Here is a 27,996-nt window from a genome sequence, read left to right as displayed (position 1 = left end):
TATTTATTTTAAAATGTCCAAGCACATAAATTATTCTTTTCAAAGTCAATTGTAATTTATGTTTACTAAATTAACTCCAGATCCTTCTCTCATATCAGTAGTCTAGAAAGACTTTAAAACAAACACAAATTTTACCCAATCCTACCCCTATTTTGAAGATCTACAATTACATTGTGAGAATCAGGATCTGTGACCTTGTCAGTGGCCGAGATATAGGTTGTGCCAATGCACACTTTCCCATTTTATGTCGAAATCTTTGGAATTCAGCACTAGGAGCTGCATGCAGCCCCCTGACTTTAATGGTTCAGCTATTCTTCCTCTTGTGTTTAGCTGTGACCCTCATCCAAAAGTCATCAACTCCATGCAGACATTTCCTCTGGTTTCAGTAGTTTTGCCCATAATGATCTGTAGCAGTGCTGGCAAATAACTTTTGCTGTATGTGTTCAATTGGTTTTGGACATTCAAGAACTTAATGAATGGCAGCTGATATACTGAAGAATGGGAATGGATTTTGCTGGAGGTAGATTCTGTGCTTCCCTGGAATAAAGCCTGTGCCTTCTTCCAGCTAAGACTGTTAGTGCTTGGAAAAGATATTTGGTACTCAGTAAATTTCATAGCACTAGGCTGAAACTGTTTGACAAAATGGGAACAAGCGTTTTCCTCACTCTGTTTTACAGTTTGTTTTGGATTTTGGACATTAGTTATTGCATAGTGTTGTGCAATAGTGTTGTGTCTTCTCTGGTGAAATAGGAAACAGAATTACTGTGATATTGGAAGCAGAAGAGATTGGTTCTTCTTGTATTTTGAAGTTTTCTTCAAAAGACATACAGTCAAGCTGTATGTGCTCCTTGAAGAGTTGCTTCTCTGGAGGGTGCTAAATCTCAGTGTCTTTGTGAGATCCCTGAGAGGGCCATCCCTTTCATGCAAAATATACAAATGAAACAAATTTCTAGGCTTGTGCAAGTCTTGCTTGTATTAAGGAAAGAAGAGTCAACTCTAGTCTGTATAAGGAAGATACAGGTCCTAACATACTGCCAAGAATTAGGTCAGCTTCAAATTCTCTTCGCTTAACTGAGAGTGATTGAAAATTCGGAGTGATTGAAATGCTAGAATTTTCTAAAACAACTATTTTTTAAAAAAAGTTATGATAACTTCAGTCTCATGCAGGAGGTACTCTTCAAGTAATACCGCTGTTCACTGAAGACTAAAAGAGTAGTGCATGGCAGCGCTAGGTTCCCTATGGTTGTTGAGAGAGACTTATTTCCAAAGTGTAACAAGAAGTTTCACCTGTGCTTTCCAGAAGGTATTGTAATGTCAATATCTGATTGGCAGAGAGGAAACTCATGAAGTTCAACAAAGGCAAGTGCAGGGTCCTGCTGGCTGGGGCCTGACCTGCTGGAGAGCAGCTCTATGGAGAAGGACCTGGGAGTTCTGGTGGAGAACAAGTTGACCATGAGCCAGCAGTGTGCCCTTGTTGGCAAATAAGGCGAATGGTATCCTGGGGTGCATTAGGAAGAGTACGGCCAGCAGGTCAAGGGAGGTGATCCTCCCCCTCTACTCGGCCCTGGTGAGGCTGCATCTGGAGTACTGTGTCAGTTTTGGGCTCCTCAAAAAAAGAGAGACATGGAGCTCCTGGAGAGAGTCCAGCGAAGGGCTACTAAAATGATTAGGGGACTGGGGAGTCTCTCATATGAGGAAAGGCTGAGGGAACTGGGACTGTTCAGCCTGCAGAAGAGAAGACTGAGAGGCGATCTTAGCAATGTATATACATATCTGAAGGGAGGGTGTCAAGAGGAGATGGGGCCAGACGCTTCTCACTGGTACCCCACAATAGGACAAGAGGCAATGGGCACAAACTGAAACACGGGAAGTTCCGTCTGAACGTGAGGAAAAGCTTCTTGACTGTGAGGGTGACTGAGCACTGGAACAGGTTGCCCAGAAAGGTTGTGGAGTCTCCTTCCTTGGAGATATTCAGAAGCTGCCTGGACGCGATCCTGGGCAATGTGCTCTAGATGACCCTGCTTGAGCAGGGGGGTTGGACTAGATGATCTCCAGAGGTCCCTTCCAACCTCAAGCATTCTGTGATTCTGTGGATTGCTGCTGTTACAATACCACGTGAAATTAATTCCTCTTAGAGAGGAAATTGCAATACTTTTTCAAGGGAACTTACTCTAGCATTATCTTCACTAGACATCCCAACAGTTGCCTGTCTGCGCAGCAGGAATTAGCTGGAGTAAATACTTTGTCAATATTTTCCCAGCATAGAGCTAGATTAGAGTAAATCCTGCTAATACAAGGTTGCCCGTACCTGCATCCAGTGCAGCAATTTACTGGACTGATGGGAACATTTCTTTGCCTCTCTTGTTTCATTTATTTATTGCAGCAATTTCTTCAGGGTAAATAGCAATATTAAGTGTTCAAACACTAAAATGTTAAAGATGGTTGAAGCTACAAAATATGTGGAAAAAGTTAACTTTCTGAGGTAGAGCTGTTTGGAGTCGAGAGTTTCATTGAAACCCAGTTCTATCCGTTACAGAAAAAAATAGTAATAGGGTGTGACATTACCAAAAGCAAGCCACTGGGAATTTTGAGTTTTACAATAGATAAAATTAAGAGGAAGCCTACAGATTTTATATGTTTGAACGGGCTCCTTTTGCTTTTATTGATATATTAAGCTTGCTAAGAAAGCCCTATCCTAGCACGTCACCTGTGAAGTTCTGCCTGTAAATTACGCTTGTTTGGCACTTTCAGTGATAAATTCTTTAAGCAATGTCCTCAGCCAGGTATATGAGGAGCAAAGATGGAGTGATGTTCTCATGCAGTGCGGGCACGTTGTGTGCATTTCTCTTGGTGCAACTGGGGTTTAAAACAAGTCCAACCTTTGGACTGTGCAGGCTTTGCGCTTTTTTTTTTTTTTCAAAAAATGTTTTAAATTTGCCAGTATTACCCCCTAGTGTTTTGCCAGCAGTACTGGAGATACAAATTTCAGTCAGCCTACTGGGTGAGGTCTCTTGCATAGCAAGGTGTTTTTGGAGGGGGCAGAAACAGCAAAAACCCACAATGTGGCTCTTAAGAATAAGCAGAATGTTTGGCTCCCCTCTAGTTTTGTACAGCTCTTGCAGTACAAAGGGGAGAAATAATCCTCTAATCTGCTGGCAAAAGTTATTAATGTAACTTGAACTCTTTGAGAGAAAGAGATGAAAAAAATCTGTTCCTTTTGTTAATTTTTCCGGTTTGTGCATCTGTTAGATTACCCTTGCTGGTAATTATGTATTTGTATTCCATTAGCATCTAGTGCTTCTAATCACAGTATGGCTTTTCAGAAATAAGAATTATATAAAGGACAACCACTCAAAAGACTGTGTATTTCTTTGAGCTGTTCCTTATGAAGGTTCTCCAGTCCCTTATTTTAATGAGTAGTCCTATTTGACTCATTTGTTATCTGAGAAAAGGGAATGAATTGGTCAGCCCTTTGCAGTGTGACACTGAGTAACATCACAGCTGATTAAACTTGCTTCTAAATTCCATGTTCTGGAGAAACTTGCTTCTAGACAAAAGCTAAGAACAAAGCTTAAAAGGAAGTTATTTTTTTTCCTATGACTGTCGTGAGGCACATATACAACATCAAAGTCATGTTATGTGTTTTTTGGTTTTTGACTTAGCCTGTTACATCATATTAGGCATAATAGGCATCTATTTTTTGGTATCTATTTTTTGTCCTTGTAGCCTAAGAATGATGGAAAGTTTCTGGAAATATTAATGAATGGTTTTGTAAACTTCAAATGTCTGCTAATTAGAGACTTATCTGGAGCGCACTGAAAACGTGCACCCAGGATCACTAGACTATAAAAAATGGAAAGCTTGCTCTGTGGGGCTTTGCAATATCCTATTGCAGGTGTGTTTGGAATGCGCCCAATAAGTGGTAATTGCTTTAATGGTTACTTTTTAGGAAAAATCACAGATGTAGCTTTTTGTTGCCATATTGGACTCCTGAAGATAGAGCACCTCCACAGAATGTGCTAATTCAGCACTTGTGCAAATGAAGGATGGAATAGTAAAGGATGGAAACTTTCTCAAACAGAGCTGTGGTCAAAAGTCTAGGAAGTTTATGTATTAGCAGCAAGTACTTGTGTTAGAAGGATCCCCTCTCCAGCTTCTCATTTCCAGTGTTTTTGGTGTACTGAATGCTGAGTTACAGAAAAGTTAACGGGTTTTGCTAATAAAGCCAAATTAACAATTCTGGTTTTGAGCTGCTGGGGAGGTTTTAGAAAGAAGGCTTCAGAGCTGTCAGATGGAAGTCAAAGGAGACATGGGCTCTGAATGTACAGTGAGATTATGGGAGAGTTTCAGGATAGACCTGAAGGGGAAGGCTTGCAAAAACATTCACGGGGAGCTTGCTCCCCTTGCTCCAGCAGCTCAAAGAACCACTCAGAGGATTGTGGCGAGAGGGACAAACCCAAACAGATTCAAGCCAAGCGTCAGAAATGCTGAGAGCAGTGAATGACTGAGTCTGAGCTGTATTTTCGGAAGAGTCTTTGATTTTCCCAAACTACCTTGCTGTTTTGGGGTTTTGTCTGGGTATGACTCAGGTAGCAATGCTTTTTCTGTAGTACTTTTAAAAGTAAAAGAACCTAAATGTCTAGGTGAACCTAATATAGAAATATTTCAACCACCCCTTCAAATGGAGGACACATTTGAAACTTATATTCAAGATAGCTATAGCATACCAACAAATAGTTTTCTAAGAAGATGACTTTATTCCATAAATTTATCATGGGCTATGTAATTTAGGGATAGTAGCTGCAGATTTTGTTCTAGCACACAGCAGATGAAGGGCTGATAGAGTTATATGTCTTGATACGAGGCTGGATCTATAACTATTTTTGTATTTTTAGCTGATTGAAGTGCACCTCTGAGTGGTTCAAAGCAGCGACTGTAATGGAGACATTCCATCAATAAGTCAAGAGAGAATCTGTAAAAAGAAGAAAGTTTACACTTTCTGGAATGAGTGAAAAAGTGTTTTTTGTATGAGACAGGGAAGACCAATAGAGTTGTCTGTAGTTGAAGCAGAATGCCTATCTCTTGTTGTTCGTGGTAGCCTTTCAGATGTATGTCAGTGTACAAAAAGAAAGAATTAAAATGTAATTCTAGTGTACCTTCTAAGAATAAAACTTTGGACAAATTTTTTGTTATTGCTATACATGAGGTAATCTAGAAAATGATAATAGGGCTTCTTTAGAGGGGGACAAAACTGCACCATAATGTTGCCAACAGTATATTCAAAGAGCTCAGTTGACTGTGACAGCTAATTCAGAGATGGTGTTTTTCGAGATCCATTGCACAGAAAACAGCCTTACATATTGTCAACAATATATTAGATCTTCCTTCATCTGAGAAGGCACTTTTGATGTGGTTAAAGAAGGCATACTTCTTTAATATGTCTTAAGCCATATTAATAGCAACACATTTCAGATAGCTGTTTGTTACTACAAAGTCAAAATAATTTAACTAATTTTCTGCTTGGTTATTTTAAAGACAACAATGAAAACTACATTTCAAATATAAAAAAGTACCAAAAACAGTTTTATTTTTATTTTTGACAATTTATCATTGTTTACTAGGATGACTACAATTAGTTTGTGAAACAGTGTCAGAACACAAGATTGCTTCATTCAGTTGTATCTGACCCTGATATGTTCAGTCAGTAATTCCATGAACCTTCTGTTGGATGAAATATGCAATATGAGTATATAGAGCAATAAGGAACATGCATGTGTTCAATGACTGGGCTTGGTTGGATAGATTTCCTGTATTCTTTGGATTTGCTTTTTAGAAAATCTTCTTTTTTCTTCTCTTTTGTTTTAGATATTGACGAGTGTGAAAATGACTTCTACAATGGAGGTTGTGTCCACGAGTGCATCAACATTCCAGGCAACTACAGATGTACATGCTATGATGGGTTCATGTTAGCCCACGATGGCCATAACTGTCTTGGTAAGTAGTGACTGCCAGCAAGAGGGTTCCTTTCATGGATGTGGTAAGAAAGCCTGATATTTTTACTGCATTTTATCATCTGATACATGTTTTCAGTAAAGATCTGATCCAGACTCCACTAGATAAGTTGAAGTGCGCCCATTGACTTCAGTGTGGTTTATATCAGACCCTTAAAACTGGCACTCTTCATCCTAAACGTACTCAAATCAGTTTGCTGGATGTTTGGGCTTCTTTTTTCTTTTTTTAAGAAAAACAATTGGTCCCACCCACTTAAATGTGCTTTTTCTGTTTCTTCCAACTTTTATAATTCTAGTCATAACTTCAAAAGCTCCTCTTCCCTCTTTTTTTAACTTTTAGGGTAAGACAGTACTAGGATGTTCTATATGAGCATACGTTATTGAATGTTAAAAGTGCAAGTGTGATGAAGGAATACTTAGGCAATAGAATAGGGCAAAGAAAGTTATCAGTAGTAGCTGTTTATAAAGGAGACAGACAAAGTCCACTAACTGTAGAAATACAGGTTCTGAGCAGGATCTTAATTGCTTCAGCAGTCTGGGGTCACTGGATCTGGGATTCTGATTCATGCCCATTCCTCTGATTTGAATGGGTTTGGTTTATCCTACAAACTAAACCTTTAAATAGGTTTGGTTTATCCTACAAGCTTTGTGTTAAATTTCTTCACGCAAATTACTTGGAAATGAGCTTTATGGCCCCTACATCCCTTTTCCTATACCTGCTTACTTGGTGGTTATTTTGGCTGAATCCTAGGGCCCTGTGTTGCCTGCTTTCCAGTCTGTTTATCCAGGCATATGATATACTTTATAAGGCACTATCTTTCTCCAAATTCCTAGTGTAAATACAATGACCACTGTTTGATACAATCACAAATTCATTTCAGGGTGATATGTATAAAATAGTAATGAAAGGGGTATGTCATCTGTCACTCGGCACCTTTACTATGGTAAAAGTTGAGATCCTTTGCAGTGAAAATCAAGAAATCAGGTGGTGAACCAGAAATAATAATGTCCAGTAACATCAGTCTACACTCACTGAAGCTATGGAACAACTAGAATTTCTGAGCAAAGTTTCAACTGGCCTTTCAGTAGATGTATTTCCTATTTGGTTCATTTTCAAACTGAGTAATATTTGTTCAGATGGATTATACATCCTCGCCATTGACAGGTTTTTGACTCAAATTTCCAAATTTGCTTTATCATAGAACAGACTAATGGATTTATTTGCCTCAACCTGAGCTGGTCAAATGATTAATTGTGCAAGAAGTGTTTCTTATACAAAGAGCAGTCAGTTGTTCATTTAAAAAAGAAAGAAAAACTGTATTTGCACTAACATTCATAAATATCTCTTAATAAAAGAGGACACAAGGATATTAAAATACTACACCTACTTGGAATTCAAATAAGTGTGCATGTACATTGTTTCAAACAGCTTGCTATTTTCTACTTTGTTTCCAAATGATCCCCTTAATAGTAGGGAAAAGTGAGTCAGCAAATACAAGCAACAGAAGGAGTGACCTGATAAAGGATGAAAACTTTAGGGAGCCTGCAGAACTTGGTTGGACCTCTCCTGCTGTCTGTATTGTTGCTCTCTGATCATGGTCCTCCATGCAGGTTGGATGTACACAGACAAATTTCTCATGTTTTTGTTCACTGATTTCTATTCAACCACTTGGTTTTTTTGGAAGAGGAAAGACCTACAATAATATAAAGTGTTGTGCTGAACTGATGGTTATGGTTCATACTCTTGATCCAAGGCTTGCCAAGAGATCTCGGAAATTTGTCAGATTCAGTGTCTGTCTGTATTCACGTTCCACTCTGAGCTGATGTTCTGCATTCTCCCTAAAACATCAGGAACAATGTTGCCTCTAGAAGAGGTTCAGTGAACTAAAGATGAGTGGGAATGATAGCAATGGGCACCCTTTCTTGTAGGATGTAACTTTAGGACACTAAAAGAGATCACCATTGCCATCCTCGTGTTGGGACCATGGACTAAGGGAGAATTTGTTCCTCAAATGCAGATGTGAGACCATTTGCCACTGGTCTTTGGTGTGAGTCAGTAAAATAACTGCTCTAGCATAGAGCCACTGAAAAGGGAACAAAAGCACGTTCTTCCTTCTCTCTTTTTTAAAAATGTAAGTGAATTTACTGACAATAAAAGTGTCTGGCTGTGAGGTCTGAAACTGAAGTTTTTAATCCCAGCAGTGGCCATGCAAGTCTGGCCGTTGCGCGTTAACTCGGACTTGATAAGTTTTCTGAGATTAAATCTGTATACACATTAAGCAGGGTTGTAGTGGATCTTTTGTAGACTTATTACATTTCCGTGAAAACGCACAGTAGTTTGATTTTGAAAACCCTGCCTGAATTGCCATTTCATTCAACACCAAGAAAATGCTTGTGCTTGGATGGAAGTAGATTTGCTAGGTGAGACCTAAGCTCAGATTACACTTTTCCTGTCCTCCGTCTTTTGACCTTGAAGATGTTGCTGTTGGGATGCATTTTTACACCACATGGGGAGCCAGGGGGCAATTCGACTGGCTAAGCATAGGTATTTCATACCAGTTAAGACACAGTAAGGCCTCTGAGATATCCCCATAGAGCTGGCAGATGTGGCATGAGATCTACAGGAGCAGATTTGGAGTAGAGCTCCAGAGGCTGGAGACCAGATGGGATGATTTAAGAAATCTGAAATGGCATCACACTCCGGTGTTTGGACAGCTGAATCACTTTCTTGGTGACCTCTGCTGCATTTTATTACACACACGTCACTAGAAATCTTTGTCTAGCAATTTGAGATAGAAAGCTTAGGGATGGTGACCCCATGATAGTTCATTTATAGTCCTGTAGACCATCTAGGAACCTTTAGAAAACAAGTTGTAATGGAGAAGACAGCTACCTCAGGATTTCTGCATCTCTTGCTTGACAGAAGTCTGTGCAAAATCTTAAGCCATCTTTTCTTGTCAGAGGTTACATTCCTTTTTAAACCTTCACTGGATATCTTTTTAGTAACGTCAGTGTAGCAAGATGATTACAATATTCTTTATAAATAACAAACTTGGAGTATTCGCAACTAATTAGACCAGATGAGGTTGATGGGTTAAGTGTTTTTTCCTGTGTTCCTGTTTCAGCTTTTCTCACTTTTTAATCAAGTGAAATTTCTTATTTATTTATTTGTTGGGAGGAGGTATTTGGTTAAGATTTCATGGCTAAAATTTGTACTGGAAAGTGTCCAAAACTGTCCTCGGGGGAACTCAGCGCACTCTCTATTTGACATTTTTATTGAGGAATTTCTCAAATATAACATGAAATGACACCACAGGGAATTCAAACTATGATGAGGTCCTTGTCTGGCTAAAAATAATTTATTTTAGCACTTTAATCACTTGAAATAGCAGTAGTGCTTTCTGAAATTTGCTCTAAATTCTGTTCAGTGGATGCAAGACTAATATTTGGTCTCATGCAGTAAGTTTTCTTTATCCTTCATTTGAAACCAGTCATGAAATATGTTTTCCTCTCTCATATATGAAATACCAGTCTGGGCTCTTTAATAAGCAGTTCGCTCACTGGTCCAGATGTTCTTTCCTGTTTGATCTTTTTTCTCCATGAACTTATTGATAAATTGATTTTTTTTTTCTTCTTTGTATCTTCTACATATTGAGGCATGCTGTCAACTTCCATTCCCTCTTCCATTTAGAAGAGATCGTGGGATAAGCAATCATCCTTCCCATCATTCCTGAACACTTTACCCATCTTGTTCCTAGTAAATCAGATTCTTTCTCAGTTATCCAATAAAATCTGTGGGTCTGTACTACAGAGTATCTATAGATAAGACTTAATAACCTTTAAAACTGTTTATTCAAAATATACCCCCTGCTGTGATTCAGCATGACACTTAAAGTTGTTACTAATTTCCGTGGCTTTCTCGATGCATGATTAAGAAGACTGGACTTTCATGTATGTCTAAGTGCATCATTGAACTGAGGCCTCTTTGACAATTGGGTATACTCGTACTCTTTCTTTGTGTCCCGTTGGAGGCTTTCGGTAAGAGAGTTCCTTGGCAGCAGAATTGCTAGAAAGGTGGATTGAGCCTGGAGATGTAAGCCTGTACGTAATACAAATTGAGATATAGGAATGTGGTTGCAGTAGAGAAGGCTTGAGAATTTGTTCTCTTTTCCAGTGAGAATTTCAGGAGAGCTTAGCACAGCTGGCACAATTGCACTCTAGAATGCACTCAAGAGGGTAAGGAGAGAATTTGCTGGGTTCTTTCAGTCTACTTTCAAACTATTGGGATAGGAATTGTCATATGCAAAAAACCCTTCTACTCTTTCAGCACTGATAAGGCTTCCGCTGGTGGAGGATTGTTCGGTTTGGGGCACTGCACTTGGAAGATGCCAAAAGAGAGCAGTGAGAATAGTCATTGATCTAGAAAATATGGCTAATGAGGAGGGAATGGAAGAAAAGAGAGTGTTTTTCTTCTAGGGAAGAGACAATTAAAAAGCAGGTGTAATAGTCTTCAAGTCAAAAAAAGATTGCTGCAAAAAAATGGAATTTTACTGGTTGGTTTTCATAGCCATGCTGAAGCAAATGAGGTGGTGCAATTGTGTTTGGTTACTCCACTTTGGAAATTCAGAGAGTGTGTTGAATTATTTTCCCTTTCTTCTAAAGAACTCTCATATGGAGTACCATTATCTTACCTCTTTCCTACTGTATAAAAACATAAGCTTCCTGGGAGAGTATTATGTGCTGTGTTGGTCTGAAGCCTCACCAGAGAAGAGAAGAGAGTTTGAGGCTTATAATGAATTACTAAACCTTGGGGTTTATCCAGAAAAAGCTTGCTAGATACCTTGCTGAAAGCAGTTCTCACTGATATTCGTGACTAAGTCTTTCAAAGTTATTCAGCAACTGAAAATAGAAAGTAGAGGAGAACGCCTCATGTATTTGACTGGGAAGCTGAGAGCCTTGCTTCACAAGAGTTCCTTGCCAAAGGGCTCGCATATCTACTGATACTCCAACTGTTTCAAACCTTCTGGAATTCACCCACCTGTGATCAGAATGTGAAAAAATTGAGAAGGAAAGCATTATGCAGGAAAAACATGTAGTAACAAAAGGTGACTGCCATTGGTTGTTACATGAGAAAAACCTCCTCCAAATTCTGCTCTCTTTTCCTGGAGGCACAGTTTTTTGTACACATAATTAGGGAATGCTTCCTAAAAACTAACATTACTCTTTGATTTCTGTAAATCAAACCAATCTGTGTGTGAAAAATATTTCAAGTCAAAGAATGGAATTGCATGGAGTGACAATTTCCTTTTGCTTATCTGTTCAGATAGGAATATGAATAGTTATAAAGTACTACCCATCTCTCTATGTTTTGGGTGTTTTTTCTTTTCTTCTCAGCTCTGATTTGTCACAGTCCCTTTCTAATAGGGAGTAAGCATTGCATTATTGCACAAATACTTCTTGCTTCCAGGTTGCATTCATTGTAACTATTCTTTCTTTTAGAGATTAGCATCAGTTTCATGAAATCCTCTGGTCTTTATGATTTCTCTAATTAGTAAATGCGCTTGAGTAGGTTGCAAGCTGTTGTTAGAGGCCATCAAACAAGATATGATACAATGTGGACAAAAATTTTATAGTAATCTGTTTAGAGATTTATTTTATTTATAGGCTTTTCTATGGTAGTAGTTGCTGTGGTATATGAACATGTATGAACACTTTGCAAACACGAATAGATTTGTCCTCACAACAATCCTGTAAGGAAAAGAAGTATAATTTTCCTTATTTTTGTAGATGAGGAACCAAGGCAAACAGCTGCAGTGACTTTCTGGTCTTCACATAGCATGTCTGGGTGTCTGCAGCATAGCATTACGCATCTGAATCCCTGCTTACCTACCTGTATTTCAAATATTCTTTGTCACTTTGATTTCTCTTATTTATAGAAAGATAACAGAATTAGGAAGTTTGGACATGTATAGTATGATATCTTAGGTAATTTTCTTATCTGTCAGACCTTCCGGAAATGACTATAGCAGTTGGTTTTGGTGAAGCAGTATAGTTTAGGGCTCTTCACTAGTTAGTCTTGTGTCTGTGACTCAGAAAGGTCCTACGTAGCAGAGTGAACTTCTGATTATAAATAAAATCAGGAATACAATTACTAGTACACATTATAGATTCTACAGAGCTCTTTGCATGAGTTGAATGTTCAGTGTGACAAAAAAATACACAAGTGCAGTGCCACCTTAAAAATTCATTAATTAAATCCTGGTTATGTCCTGAAACGTGAAGGTGTGCTTTGGACAGAAAGTTTGATTTTCCAGCCTAAAATGTGGACATTACCTGCTTTATTTGTTTGTTCTCAATGATATTTTGCATTTCTTAACAAAGTGATTGAGTCACGTGGAAGCCTCTGTGGAAAGAGGAGGTTTCACTTTCCCAGGAGCAACTAAGCCTGCTTCAGAAGAGTTCCCAGGTTGGCAGCCCTGGCAGGTGGAGAAGAGCAACAGTTGCAGCACGGTGTTTGGAAGCCTGCAGCTAAAGGAGAAACTCCTGAGACAAACCAGGAGCAGATGGTCAGGCCTCCAAATAACATCTGCCTGTTATAAAAGGGGCCTTGGGATCCCAAATCAATACAGAAATTAGGTTCATGTTTGAAATCACATTTTCTTTTCTTTTAAGATGTGAGGTCAAGATCTAAACCCAAACTCCTGTCCTGCTATGCTTTTTTAAGATCCATTGGTTCATTTTAAAAGAGGAGGGGTCTTAACCCTGAGATGCTGGCTTGATTCCTGACTGGGTGGTAGTAATCTGCAATTTCAATCAGATGACAAAAAGAACACTATTTATACATACATATGTATGTGCATATATATCACATCACTCAGTTCATCACTTTTCAGTGAATGTTCCACTGCTCTATGTTTTTCTTTCAAAAAAAAAAAAAAGGTAATTAGAAACCAAAATCTACCTATTATTGCTCCCCCTTTTGCCTGAATGTGTACACTGGGAGGGGAGTTATGGGCTAATCTGCCTATCAATGTGAAATGGAAGGAGAGTTGCAAGTGTATGAGAAATCATTCCTAAAGCTTCCAGATGCACAGTGTCAAGAAATGGTACATAACTGATATAAGATTGCATAATCATTGGTATGATTAGAGAGAGCAGTGCCTTGCTTTTCATTTAGCTTTATTTTTCTTCCTCTCCAGACAGCTGTATGCAATGTGTTGCTTGCTTGAATGCCAAATGAATGCTTCTATTACTGATGTTTATTTTTCTTTATGTTTCCCAACAGTTCAAATAGAATTTTTTTAATGTGAACATTTTTAATATAAAACTAAACAGCTCTTGGAAAGCTTTTTTTTCTAATTTCATAAAAACAAATATTTTAAAGAGAAGCTGAGAAATGGGCCATTTGGCGGTCTTCCAGTTTTCCTCGCCCCTTTTTCGTTATTGCAGGAGACTGTTAGGTGAGCTAACCGTTTAGTATTGTCCTCCTCTAACATATCGGCAGTGCCTCTAATGATATTATCAGTCATAAATTCTCTTACATATTCTTATGGCTGCTAATCTTAGACTCCTGTGCAGACAGAGGAAGGTTGAATAAACCCACTAGTCTTCCTTTCATAACTCTTCATTTTTATTAAAACACACTTAAAATTTTGATTTTTTTAGAGGAAGCTATTACTCTAAATCTTGAAGCTCTTATTCATTGCCAGTGATTTTGGTGAGAGTTTTCCATGAGCAGAACTTCAGGAGTTTGCAGCTGTTTGACATCTTAGGAGAAGGAGGCCAAACTCCCACATCAGGGCTCAGTGGCTTAGGCAGAGGGGAGATCTGTTCTAAATTTGAGGAGCCTAGGGACAAGATGGGAATGGGGTCCTATCTGATCCTATACAGTTACAGATAGGATGAAAAGTGTTGAAATGCAAGTTTTAACAATAAATGGATCAATCTGTGTGTTTTGTACATTTATGTGTTCTGTATGTCTGCAAAAGGTGAATGGCAGTGAGTTGGGGTCATTTGAGCATAATAAAAACCTTGGGATTGGGGGAACCTTGGCAATGGATCCCACTGAACCTCCCCCAGACAGGCTACAGTGGATGCATTAACAAAAATCCACCCTGCAAATTGCACAGCTAACTGAATTTTAATGACAAATGCATTCTTTCAGGGTGAAAAACTTGAGCGCGTTTCCAAAGTTGTTTGCTTTTCAAACTCAACCCTAAATGACAAAGAAAGTTTCTTTCTGTTATGTTTCTTCTGGGAACTAATTTTTACCGTATAACTATTTCAGATATTTTATCAGTCTTGTCTGATCTGTACATCAGATGAATGATAACAGCAGTGTTTCGTCACAGCTATTTAAAGTATCTAGTATTTGTAGTACAGAAACATGCATTGGATTTTATAATGTGTGTTACTATTCTGCAATGCCTTCCACTAACTGATAGCTAAGTGCTGATCAAATACTAATAGGTAGGATGTGGAGTAAATGTTCTATAGGGATTTCTATATTAGATGTTTACATATATCTTTTGTACATATATGCTTATATTTATTGCATGTTTGCCTGTATATTGTAAGGGTCTTGATGCTACAAGTGGTCATGGGCAGTCCTACTATTTAGTTAATCTCCTGTCTGAGATGGGATTTTAATTATAATATTAGTTTTGATGATGTTTCGCTTCTAGCCATCAGGTTTAGTTTTATGGTGTCTGATAACTGTGGAAATTTCCAGGCTCTGAGCCATAGCAGTCCCCTCCCTTGATTGCAGGTGCCATGATGGATGTATAAGGATCGTTATCAGCATGTTTGCATAAAAAGTTGAAAAGTATTGAACTACCAAGAAGTCAAGGCCTACATTTCTAGAAGTGATTAATAATTTGAGGGCTTCTTAATCTTTGGGTGTCCTAAGGCATGATTCAGCTGATGGAGTGTAAATATCTGCATCTGATCCATCTGCCTGTGCTCCCCTTGAAGACACTAGAAAGATAGTATTTTGGGGGTGTGACTGCTCTCATCCTAAAGTATGCATCTACTGTAGCTCAGATGAACTAGTCTGTCGTTTTTCACAGATGCAGTTCCACAGACTTAAGTTAATCAGCACCTTTGAAAATAGGGTTGTTGCTGTAGGAAGTTTGGAGCTCAAAATTGAAGACTAAATTTGAAAATGCATCCAGTTTCACTCTGGAAATCCAATAGGGAATAAGGAGTTCTCATGGTTGTTGATGGGAACAGCTCCAATATTCAGCTTTCTCTTAAGCTAGGATCTGAAGACACTGCGTTTATAAAATCCTGGTTTTGCTCTTTCTGTATCTGAAAGTGTGTCCCTTGAAAAGTACTCTAATGTTTGGTCACCTGACATTAATCTTTTGTGTTCAAATGAGATATAACTTTCTTTACATGTTGATTTGCCATATGTTTGCTTTTTTAAGCCAATGTGCTCTGAGAAGTACCAAAACAAGAGAGAGTATAAATCAGCTTAGTTCCAAGGCTTTTTGTTAGGTATGGGGAAATAATCAAAAGTGTGGAATAAATCTTGGTCGCTGTCAGCTGTGAAGTTAGATTCTCAGACTGTCATAATAAATTAAGAAACCAGGAGCTATCTGACAGGAGCATCAATCTCAGTCTCTTGTTTCTGAAGTCTTCTTGTTTGGGTTTTTTTTTTTTTTTTTTTTAATACTTAGTCCCTGAAGGAGGTAATCAATCACACTAAGGACTTCTCTACATGGAACACACAGGAAAGTAAAGAAAAATCAGCTTAGAGTGTGACGTTAATATGTGCAAGTTAAAACATGTTAAGGCCTATATGGATGCTCTTATTTGGGCTAACATGACTGTAGATGGCTATGGCTTAGCTTAGCAAGCAAAGTTAGAGTTTTGTTCTGCATTATGCATCCTTACTGCTTGTTTGTGTTAAGTTTCCCATCATTAGTTAATTCATCTGCTTTTGCTATTCTTCTCAACTGATGTGGCCTATACTGATCTATATCTTAACAGAAATGCTATCTATAAAATATATTAAAATTAATCAGAACTTTAGGAGCCACGTTGTGTTCAGCTCTTACTTAAAGCAATACGAAGCATCCATTCACCTGAAAGGTACAGGGTTTCCGCCTATTGCATATGTGTTGGCCAGTCAGATCTGTATGACATGCAAGCCTTGCCTCATGGAAAGGTGTTTCTGTCAATCCTAGAAATTATGTAGATCCAATTAAAACACTGAATTCATATGAATTAGAAAAAGATATCAGACAAAAATGGAGACCAGTGAAGTCCTTTGGTCTGCGATTTCAAATACAGTCACTGTCATTATACTGTACTAAAGATGCAATCAGGTCTTGGCAGTGCTTTAATATTAGTTTTCACTCATACTTATAGCCAGAAATTTCAGTGGGTATATATTGATAACTCTTATTTAAGAAGTACCCTTGTAAAATTTAATAACCTTGTTGATTGATCTTTTCATTTGACTTCCTGGTAACAGTATGATTTATATAGTTGAGAAATAGCCATCAAAAAGAATAGCTGCTACATAATTGGAGTGCAAATACAGCATAATTGCTTACTGTATTTGAAAATGAAGCCAAACTCTTTTCTAGTATGGGTGAGCACTACAGGAAAGGTTGGTAGTGAATTTGTTGTCTACTTGTAGAAAAGTAGTAGACAGGAAGTTTGTCTACTTGTTAAGTAGATTCCTGAATCTCGGCATTCTGTGGTATCCTGCTTTTGCTGTGTAATGCTTTCCACGGATTTGTATATCTTGATGTTATCCTGTTTACTTCAATGTACAATGTGCAAAGTTAAAAATTTGGATCAGATTGCAAGACCAGGATCCAGGATTGCTTTTACTTCTTCCAGTAGCTTCTGCTGACTTTAATCTAGATCCTTCTCAAGTATTTCTAATTATTCCCTTTGTACACATTTCTTACTCAAATTGTACAAGATAACAATATGTAGTTTTGTATGCAAAATGGTCAGGAAGAAACATAGAAAGTTGATGGTAGCATCTTTTAATATGGCTTTGCAAAGACCGTAGTTAATCCTCTAAATAATAATAACACAATGATTAAAGTCACTCTGTACAAGAAAGATTGTTTAGAGAATCTGGAGGATTTAAGAGTAAAGCAGAATTGATTAAGGGACTGTATGGAATGTGGAAGAAAATGTTTGAAAACAATTAAAATACACTTCATTAAATAAGTAAAACTGGAGTGGACATATGATACTGTATCATAGAATAGGAATAGAAGCAAGAAGCAAGAAGCAAAGCAAAGCTGTTCCACTCCATCTTAACAAAAGAAAATCATAACTGAAGAGAAAATTCTAACAGCAGTGAGTATTAGGCTATAGAACAATCCCTTCAGCAGTGTAGTTACACCTTGTTAAAGCAGAATGAAGGTAAACTGAAGAGTTTAAAAGAATGGAAAGATGAATTTACTCAGTTTATTTAGGTGGCAGTGTTACAGGCACTCATCAGCAAGAGCTGAGCATCCAGAGTTCTGGGAGACTCTAGCTTGGCATACTCTTAAGTCATATGTTAGTGAGCATGCTTTCATGTATTTTTTTCTCTCATAAGAAGAGCTGTGCAGAGAGGACAAGATTTCCATTCTGCACCTAAAAATATGGCTTTATTCTGAAAATTGTGAAAAATGTACGATTGTGTAGGTCTTCATGAAAAAAAATCCGCATTTTTTTATTGTAGGATAGACTATACAGTTGTTGGTGCTGATTTTTTTTTCTTGTATTAGCTATAGTATCAGACAACATGCTAAAAGGAGAAGAGGCGTACCTGATTTTTTTTATTTTTCTAGGTGAAATAAGCTTGAATGAGAAAGAATTTTTCTAGAAAACTGTTTCCCCTCCAAAGCTTCCCCTACCTAATGTATTTATAAGTGTGCAAGCTAGCCTGAAAGTGAAGTAATCAATTTTAGTGTATCTGAGTCAGCAAAAAATGCTTAAAGTGACGTTTTGCAAGTATTCCTAATGTAGTTGTATTATTAACATGGGTTGGAATGACATCAGTACAGGCTGAAAAGTTTTCCATTACTGTTTACTTATATTGTTATACTGAAATACCACAGTCGTATTTTTCAGATACATATCACCAAATCAAAATGAGCAATATTTCATTTTTACCTTCTGAAAAATAGTTATTGTAATTCATTATGGTGAATATATATGTTGGTATATTTAGACTTGACTGGGGAGCTTGACTGGTTTTCTTTGGAATAGTTGAAAAACTTCATTTATTTAATTCTTTCAGTTGTTTATTTTGAAGATATAACTAAGAAACTGCTTCTGAAACTAGTCAGGAAAGCAATAAAAAGTGTTAGTATGACAGCAAAGAGTGTGTTCTGTATCCCGGTAGTGATTTAGAATAACAGGCATGGAGCTGCCTTTATAGGACAGGGAACCAGCCTTGTGCCATGCTACTCACAAGTCTTTTAAGGCTTAATTATGTAAGATGCTAAGCACCCTGGTCTCAAATCCTTAAAACTTTTAAGCATCCACTTAAATATGAGAAACAATATCAACCCCCTGTGCAACTGCAGCATTTTCTTTAATGGGCCTGAAATTTTCTGTATGCCACTGGGTGTTATTCAGTGCTTACAAAAACATTTGAAATTCTGAATGAAATTCAGAATTCTGAAAAAAGAACAGGTTAGAGGAGTTTAAGGTGCTTGATTTTTCTCACTTTAAAAATACCTGGAAGAACTCATTTTGACTATAACTCAGCATCGTTCAGGCTCCAAAGGGACCACAGGCAGACTCCTTTCATGACTGCACATTGAAAGAATGTGAAAAGTCATTCTTGTGCTGTGAAATGATGCGAACATTCTGGGTGTGGATTGAGTTTTGCTTTGAGTGTTGAAGTTTGAAATCACGAAGAAGGAACTCTAGGAAATGGGGGAGTCCACAGAACTTGAAATAAAAAAGGCTCCAACAAATGGCCACTTTGTAAATTCGCATGGGATGCATACCTGAATGGGTTGTCAAGGAGTAAAGCTGCAGAATTTGTTAGTGGACGGTCAGTCCTTTTGCCTTAGCATTTTGACAGTTTTCCTTGTGACTTAAGATCCTGTACAACCAACACTAGATGTCTTAGACTGAAAGGTAAGATGGCTTCTAGTGGAATAAATTGCCCATAAACAGTTTCTGCCTAACTCCTGTCAATTAATGGTTAGCTTGTGTGTGAAACATAGTTTTCTCTCTTTTGTATTGAAACTATCTGATGTAACTAAGAATGTTTTACTTATCCATGTAAATATATGCTTTATTTTCATATGTTGGACACTGATAACCAAAGGCCATAAGCCTAAAGTGCTTTGATTAAAAGAAAAAAAAAATTGTCATGCCAAGTGATAGAGTTTGATTGACTTTCAGCAAAATGTTTTTCATTTCTGTGAGAAATTAAGCAACACAAAAATAAGCAATTTTAAGTTAATCAAAACCGGATTTTTGTGATCCTGGCAGGCTCTATTAGCAGATGTAAAAGGAAGCAGGTATAAGCAGTAGTAAGACTGGGAGAAGAATATGGAATACTACTTCATATGAGACTGCAGAAGTTAACGTTGCTTCAAAGGAAAGCAGAGGCAAGGCCATTGTAAGGGACAATATGACAATAGGCCGGATAATTTACTCAAGTTGTCCCTAGTTTTTCCTTGAGTTGATCAGGACTGCTGCTTGTTTGCATCTGTAATTAACTTCTCTGTTTCTAGGCTACAGAGGGTTGTTAATCCAGCGTTGCAAATCTGAGTGCCTTGAGTGCACTCAGAAATCAGTGAGAATTGCAAGTTTACTGCTAATGGGGCTGTGGCTGTCCAAGCCTCACAGTAAGAGCCTCCAGGTTGGAGACTGTTGGCGTTCCCTAGACAGTGACACTGTAGATGGAAAGAAGCAGGATCAAATTCACACAAAGTTGTCTTAAAGCCCTATGTCAAAAGCATGGATAACTTATTTAAGAATAACTGATTGGGAACTTTGCTGTGTTTAGGCACTGTTGTCAGGGGGCCACCATGTATATGTCTCTGTCTAAAAATAGACATGATTACTAATGAGAAGCTAGAAGCTAGAAGTAAGATATCACATTAAGGAGCTTGGGTGTTTATTTTGGAAATGCTAAAAGCTGTGAAAAGGGGTTTTGGTGTCTTAAAAGGACAAGTAGTGGTGCCCGATTGTTTGAGAAGGGAAGAAGCAAGTGACGTCAAGAGACTTGAACTCTGTGCAACATTGGTGCCAGTGTCCCTAGGGCTATTTACTTCTGCTCAGCAAATGGGCAGGCATCACACACAGCAGTGTCAAGCTCTTACATTAAATTAAATGAATATTTTCTCTACTGTAGACAGCATAGAAATCTGTATACTCAGGGATGCAAATAGAAAAGCATGAGTTTTTATCCTCTTATTTTTTGTGAGGGTTCCAATTTAAAAGCAAATACCACAATATCATAATAGCCCAAATATTATCCTAGCAGGCTGAGAGTATTGCAGAAAAACTGAATAATTATTTCTGCCTCAGATACAGGCTTCACAGTGTTCATGGTTGCCAGAAGTAATGGTTTCAATGGATTGAGTGGATTATTAGCAAAACTGTGAGGACACCATCAAAAATTTCCTTAGAGTTATTGCTCATAAGAGGCTTCTGTTATAGCCACATTTACACTGTATTTGTGTAGTATGAAATTTAAGGAATTCCATTATGTGTCACAAATAGCTACAGAAAGACATCCTTTTCAAGTTGCACACATCTATAACTGTGCAGGCAAACAAGAAGGCTGCTCAGTGGCTGTTGAGATGACAGGTGGTTATAGTCCAGTAAGAGATGGGAGTCTACGGATAGATCATGAGCATTTTGTTAGGTGTTGTACCCCCATACATGAAAAATAGAACTAAGCAACTAAGCAACTCTTATATTTTGCAGAATCCACTGATCATTTTAGAATGTTTTTAGTATTCATCACCAATGGTGTCCCAGGAATCAGTGCTTCATGTTTCTCTTTTCTGTAAAATGTGCTTCTTTTTTTCAGGGAAAGGCAATTTTTAACACATTTTGTTTTTAAATGTCTACTCTAGTAAACACTCGCTGTTGTAGCATCCTTTTTTTTTCAAGTGGATCTTTTCTCAATGAGAGCTCTCATTAAGTTTTCTACCCCTGTAGTAGGAAGTACTGAATTCAAGGGCTTGTTTTTCCTTTTTCCTTTTCTTCCCCATATTTGTTCAGTTTCTTTCTTAAAAAAGAGGACCAAAAAATCAGGATTCTAGCCTTATGGGTAAGGTTTCTACCTTTCCCATATGGGTTTCTACCATTTGGTAGAAAACTTGGGCCCTGCTTTTAAATTCTAAGTGAGATCTGCTCTCAGATCTCCTGGAGATATGAATGCTGTGTATGTACGTAGTAGTGTCTTTATTCTAACATTTCCCTTTGCAGATAAAGTTGGTCTAAGAAACATGGTTTACCAGCTATTTCAATCAGCAATGATTCCATTTTTCATGGCCCCCTCAACTGGTGCAATGTATCGCCCTCCTTACCTTGACAACATTGTCTGACCATACCAACAGGAACGCCTGCCTGTAGCATCTAATCTGATACCACTTGCTTCGCTCCTACATGGTGGAATTACTCTCTGGGCTTCCACAGCTATCTTGAAATTATGTCTTCCAAGCTACCCACTCCAATGCAGCACCGTAGTACTTGGAAGGAATGGAACAGGGAAGTTGGAAGAATATGTGCCAAATGTCACTGGCATTAGGCTAATTTCTAGAAGTGGGCACTTCTTTGGTCTAAAAGCAATATACTTTTTGGTTTAGACATGATATAGTCTTTCAAATTATCTCTATAATGCATTATGTAATCGTCTCGTTTGTGTATTGCTGTACTTTCTAGCTCAGAGTAGATGAGGTAGAAGTACAGTACAAGGCTGAGGGGAATCTATAAGATCAAGAAAGAAACAGAAAAGGCAAGTAGTGAATATTTACTGTATCTCAAAATAATGGGATTAGAGGACATTCATTGAGACTATCAAACAACATGTTTGAAATAAACAAAAGGATTATTTTTCATGTAACTCGTAATAAATTGCAGAGCTAATTGCCCCATCATGTTGAGTTCAGAAGAGATTAAGTAAATTCATAGAGGAAAGGTCCATGGGTGGCAATGATCTAGCTACTGCTTAGGAAGGTTAGTAGATAAATGATTGCTGGAAGCTTGGGAGAGTGTACCAGGGATGGTTCTGTCCCATTTTTGTAGTCTTTTCCTGAGTATCCACTACAAGGCAGTGTCAGATATAGGATACTGGGCTAAATGTTCTTTTGTTACAAGCATAACTATGACTATGGTAAATCCAGGAATGTGGGGGTTTTGTTTTGTTTTGTTTTGTTTTTTCATGAGATGTTCACCCCAGCTTTCCAATTAGTGACATTCAGAATATAATGATTTTAAACTTCCAAAATCAGACATTCACATTTTTTGACATTCCCATTGCTAGTCATTTCTCTTACAAATACAATAGATCCTCAGTGGTGTTCTGTTGCTTAAATTTGAAGAAAGTCTGGAGTATCACTAACAGCAATCCATCTCTCTATCACAGTGTTCTGCACCAGTACAATAGACGGTTTAGCTTCCAAAAAGTTTCAAAGAATGGCTTAGAGTAAAACTTTCAGGATCACTCCCTTGATCTTGAATCTAAGGCCTTTTTTTCAGAAGTCAACAAGGAACCCTAGTGTTAGAGTGAATGAATAGGACTCTGGCTCCCAAATGTTTTGGAGACTTTGAAAATGAGTCTCAGATTTCTGAGGGGTTTGAGTGCTTGTGAAAATGTTGACATAAGAGAAAAATGTCAGAAGGAAGGAAGAGAAGATCATGAGAGGAAGTAGACAGTGGACATACTATTCTTGACATTCACTCTGGGTAATCTGTCTCCACTTTTGTCCCTTCCTGCTTGTGGTTTCGGTTTCAGGTACCCTTAGCAGAGCTGATTAGTGGCCTTCTCCCTAGATGGTATCCAAACAGGACAGTCCTTCAGAATCACTTCTTTAAGCGAGATGCTGAGGGAAGCTCTGAGCTAAATCAGGGTGAAATACCAGTGAGGCTAGTTTGCAAAGTTCATCAGATAAATTTAATGAGAAACCAGAAGCATTTGTTTACTTAATAAATGAAACATGCATCTTTGTCAGCTGTAATGTTTCCTACCCTTTGATATCGTTCCACATTACTACTGTCTAGAGGATCTCATCTTACCAAGATACAGAGTACAAGTTTGATTATGCGAAGGTGGTGGCTCCAGAAACCTAGAGGTCTAATGAAAATTCTGGTATGCATTAATTTGCATAGTGCTTCTGATACATAGGTATACAAATATATATATACATACGTATGTGTATGTACACATGCATCTATTATCTCCCTCTCTTTTGAAAGTTGTCTTCCTTCCCAGCCTCTCCCTGAGCTTGCTCTTCCCTTATTCCTTGTGGTCCTTGAGGGTGACTGGCCAATATGAAGCTCAGGCCCCAGTTTGCCTGGAAACAGAGGTTTGTAACTCTGGTTTTAAAGTCTGTATAAACCATTAGAGCCATTGTGCTGAGTGTTGCTTTAACTATTTATTTGGAATAGTAGGAAGTAGTTGAGGGCTGTGGTAACTGCGTTATTTCTATAAGCTTTCATCAAGGATTGCCTTTAGTAGGGACAATCACAGGACAATTCTTTGAGATAAGTGTTAAAGAGAATGACTTAAGGACATAGTCTCACTTTCTCATAGTTTTTCTTCTCTATTTAAGGGTGAGGGTTGGAGCAGCCATTTGGGATGGCCATCTGAGCTGAGCTGGGGTGAAAACCTTTTCCCATCTTTCTGTGAGTGGATTATGTAGGTTTGTGGAAACTTTGCTCAGGCTCCCTCCTTGGGATCATCAGTAGGATTTTGAGGTTCAGCTACTGTATAAGCAGTGGATAAAGAACTGTAAGAATCAGCACACTCTCAAGTGGAGAGGCCAACTTGCATGAGACAACTTTTGACAAACAAGATGCCTAGGAAATGGATTTGAGGTTCCATATAATTTTAAAGGAAGAAAAGGAGCTTCACCCACTGCCTTGGGGCTGAAGTCCCTGGGAGACGATCCTGATCTGGCATAAGATGACCAATGGTAGCTGATTTTGTGCAAAAGATTGCCAAAGAGGATGTTTGCTCTAAGAAAAAAAAAAATTATTAAAAGTAGCAAAGAAAGTGAGTGTATTCATGCTTATTAGCTTTAAAAATCTTAAAAAGGGGTTTAGTTGGGGCTTAGGGCATACATTCAAAAGAGGTTTTATATCATCAGAAGTGACTTTGTTTTCTGTATCTAGAGTTAGGCCCTGGGGGCAGTTCTCCAGCAGGTGTAAACTGTCATACAGAGTGCCAACAATTAAAGCTGCTGAGGATCCACCCTTGGTTTTTCAAAACAGCCAAGGGCCCAGTTTGACATGCAGAGCCTCCAAAACTGGAGCCAGAAGAGCTTTATTGAAAAACTAGCTACTTATTTTGGTGTTTATGTGAGAATTAATCTCTAGAAAATGTGGTCCAAAATGCAATCTCACATATGCTGCATTACCGGTGTTTACATGTTCAGCTGGGTAACTTGAGCTGCGTTGAACTAGAGTTGCACAAACAATGAAAGAAAGGAAAAAATCCTTTGGCAGCTATTTCATTTGTGAACTTTGAAGAAATTCAGATAGATGAAGCAATTATTCTGTCAGATCTATCCAAGCTTGTGCTTACTGAGGTTTAATAGAGTTTTCTGCTAACTTCAGAAGACTTTTTTACCTCATTCTCTGAAATAGGTTAATAAGGGGCTAGTCATAAAGTGATTTTTATTGGAAAAAAATGGCAAGTAAATAATTTAATGAATATTTTCCAGGCAGTCATGGACAATAGATTGTTTGGTATGGTAGATAATAAGTGATATTGCCCTTTAAAACTGCAGTAAAGCAATGCACTCCAAAAAGCCTGCCTGTAATGTAGGATTGAGACCTAAGAAGGGCAAGTGCTAATCCTATACCACCAGGCCAAGATTTATTGTAAGGCGTGTGTATTACGGCGATGTAGATAGTTGTCCTAGATCCCAGCTGCTCCCTTTCTTCAACTCCTTCCCTTCATAAATACATATTAAAATCTTTTCAAGGCAAGTAATTGAAAGCAATTGGAAGAAACTCTTCGTAGAAAACCCTTTTAAAGAGTTTGAATGGTAATAACTTTCATTGCAGCACATGGATTTGGGAGTTAATGGTAAATTGAGCTATCTCATTATGGAAGTGGTAAATCACCACCATTTACTATCAAGAGCAGAAAAAAAATGTTTATAGATCACTGCATTTGTTTCAAATTATTCATCGGAGCTGGAAGGCAATTGTTCAAGTTGCTTTGTGATACTATAAACAGAATGCTTGGAAGGCCACATACTTTTTAGCAAAATTTTGGGTTTTGTACATGTATCAACTGAGACTTTTTTCCTTCGGTAAGTGTTTCACTAATCTTTCAGAGAGAAGAATCTAGATCCCAGTGTGTTGTTTTGAAGGAACAAGTTTGAATTGGCACTAATGTTCCTGGGGCAGCAAGGCCTGATGACTCACAGGTGAAGGCTCTCACAAAGTTGTCTTACTGATCTTTCCTTCCTCCAGTGCAGCAGGCAAGGAAAGGCTGCACTTTCCTTTTCTTACCTGCTCAAAACTGCTCTGATGGGTTATGAAAAAGGTTCAGATCTGGAAAAGAATAGGAATTGTGGGGAGAGTGGGTGGGGCAGATGTTGATTCAGATAATATGGTGCAATAGTGCTTAAAGATATCCTGAGGAATTAAAAAAAAAGGAAAGGACTGTCTATGCGATTTTATTGTAGTTCCAGACAGGAAGAGACTGCCTGGTTTCCCTGGGCATTTCTATAATTACCCTAGAGCTCTCTTTCTCTGTGCACGAAGAGCTATGATTTCTGTCATCTACACGGAAGTGCAAGCAGCACACCAGCACAATCAGTGATAGCAGGCTTGGCTGAGCAAGCTGCCTGAACCAGCCTGCATTCCTGCATGAATTGCCAGCTGGATTTCTCCAACCCTTCAGAGCTCCTGTACTGCCCTAGAAGAGTCTCGGTCCAAGAAGCTTGGTTTTGCCTTAGTGTATCATGGCCAGTCTTGGAGGAATTAATTCTACAGGAGCTGTGCGAGCTCTTCTCGGGTGTTGAATGTTGCAGGTCATTTGGCTCTGTTTCCCCCCACCCCTACTCCGGAAAATAGAATGAAAGCAAAACACACACCAACTTGTTTGCTGACGTGTTGGCACATACTGTGAAATAGTTGACTGCTTGCAGCGTCTCCATAAAGGAGCAAAATATGGATTTCTCAGGTGGCAAGTTTCCTCTTTGGATAAGAGGAAACAGAGAACGGGTATACCTTTCATGAGCAAAACACAAGAGTTGCAAGGCTGAATGTGCATCAGGTATCTTTTGGTAACAGTGCTCTCATAGCGCTGAAACGTGTGTCTTTTAAACACCACAGCATAAAATTTTTAATGCCGAAGAGAGGTGAAAGGGCTGGGCAGGGACCCTCAAAACAGCCAGTAGCTAATGCTGCCTTTGTGGTTTTATATATTTGCCTATTAAAATGACAATACAGACATGGAACATTTAGATTTAAGAAGCCTTCCTTTCATTAAACAACATTAAACAAACTGACAAAGTAGGGGGTTATGACTCCAGTAATTGAAACATGCTGTTCTGTTCAAGACCAGAACTCTATAAAGACTCTTTTCACCCAGTAATGCCCTTTGTGTTTGCCTGCTACCCCTGCTAGAAATTACTGTAAGCTTGAAGTATGTCTTTCCAAGTGGAGTGGGAATGACAGAGCACAACACCACACTTGGCAGATGGGGTCACAGCCCTTTTAGGACGTTAACATTCATTGTGCATTGGAAATCAATTTGCAGCTCAGAGTGCTCGGAGACTTAAATGCACTCCCCTCCCCGCTGATCTTTTAAATGTTAACTTTAAACTCAGGATGCCGGAAAAAGAATTAGATGGATTAATTTGGATTAACTCTGATGGGGTCTGGGTAGTTCTCGTTAGTTTAATTTACATTGCGCCTTTTTGCGGATTCCCTGCTCTGCTAGATGAGTGTTCTGAATCTGTATATTACTTTGTATTTCTTTTTGCTTCTCTCTCCTAGATGTTGACGAGTGTCAGGATAACAATGGAGGGTGCCAGCAGATTTGTGTAAATACAATGGGCAGCTATGAATGTCAGTGCAAAGAGGGCTTTTTCCTGAGTGATAACCAGCATACCTGCATTCATCGCTCCATTGGTAAGTTTTCAATGTGTGACGTGTGCCTCTGAGAATAGCTGTGTTCAATAAGAAATGCAGAAACTGTTCTTAGTTTTTCTTTTATCCCTCAGAGCTCTGAAAATCATTGCAGGTGTTGGTTGGAACTGAGTGATTCCTCTGCTAGGCAAACTTGTAGCACAGGAATAAATAAGACAGAGAAAAAGATGTTAATATGATGTAGGAATATACAAACAGCAGGCTGTTGGGACAGGCAGAGAAGACATTTTCAAATGGCAACTGTGTGCTTCTGACTTTCCAAGACTCAGAAACATCTCTTATCTGTTTATTGCTTAAAAGGTCTCTTGTCTTCCACTTTTGAGAGCGTGGAATCGAAGCTTATATCAAAATGAGCAACTTTCTTCTGGAAATTATACAGATTATCTTCTTTAGCCAGTCATGTAACTCATTGCTTCATTGCAGATTGATGATGGCTGATGTTATGTTGACACATCAATTTTCTGTGATTCAGTATGCTATCTAGGGTGAAATAGAAAACTGCTTTTCTCTTGCCTGTGCCTTGGCAGTAGAAATAAGGAACCCCTGCAGAACTGCAATCCTAGTCTGCTGCTGATTTTGAGTAGAATAAGCTGCTCTCCTTTTTCTGTATATGTCAGGCGTGGAAGACAAGTTTGAGTGGAAAGGAAAAGAAAACAGC

The 27,996-nt window shown here is 38.4% G+C and overlaps 1 protein-coding gene across 7 annotated transcripts in view; it reads left to right on the top strand.

Annotated features, from left to right (window-relative positions):
* SCUBE1 (signal peptide, CUB domain and EGF like domain containing 1) overlaps window positions 1–27,996 on the top strand; it is a 214,991-nt gene that overhangs the window by 26,563 nt on the left and 160,432 nt on the right. For all 7 annotated transcript variants that reach the window (XM_068951089.1, XM_068951117.1, XM_068951081.1 and 4 more), the window contains exons 3-4: window positions 5,866–5,994; window positions 27,186–27,320. In XM_068951089.1, the coding sequence (XP_068807190.1) occupies window positions 5,866–5,994; window positions 27,186–27,320 (264 nt within the window). The remainder of the gene's footprint in view (window positions 1–5,865; window positions 5,995–27,185; window positions 27,321–27,996) is intronic.

The sequence above is a fragment of the Struthio camelus genome, chromosome 1 (assembly GCF_040807025.1).
Source record: "Struthio camelus isolate bStrCam1 chromosome 1, bStrCam1.hap1, whole genome shotgun sequence".
Classification (NCBI taxonomy): Eukaryota; Metazoa; Chordata; class Aves; order Struthioniformes; family Struthionidae; genus Struthio; species Struthio camelus.
Note: the sequence above shows the minus strand (reverse complement) of the source record. Positions and strands in the feature narration are given on the sequence as shown.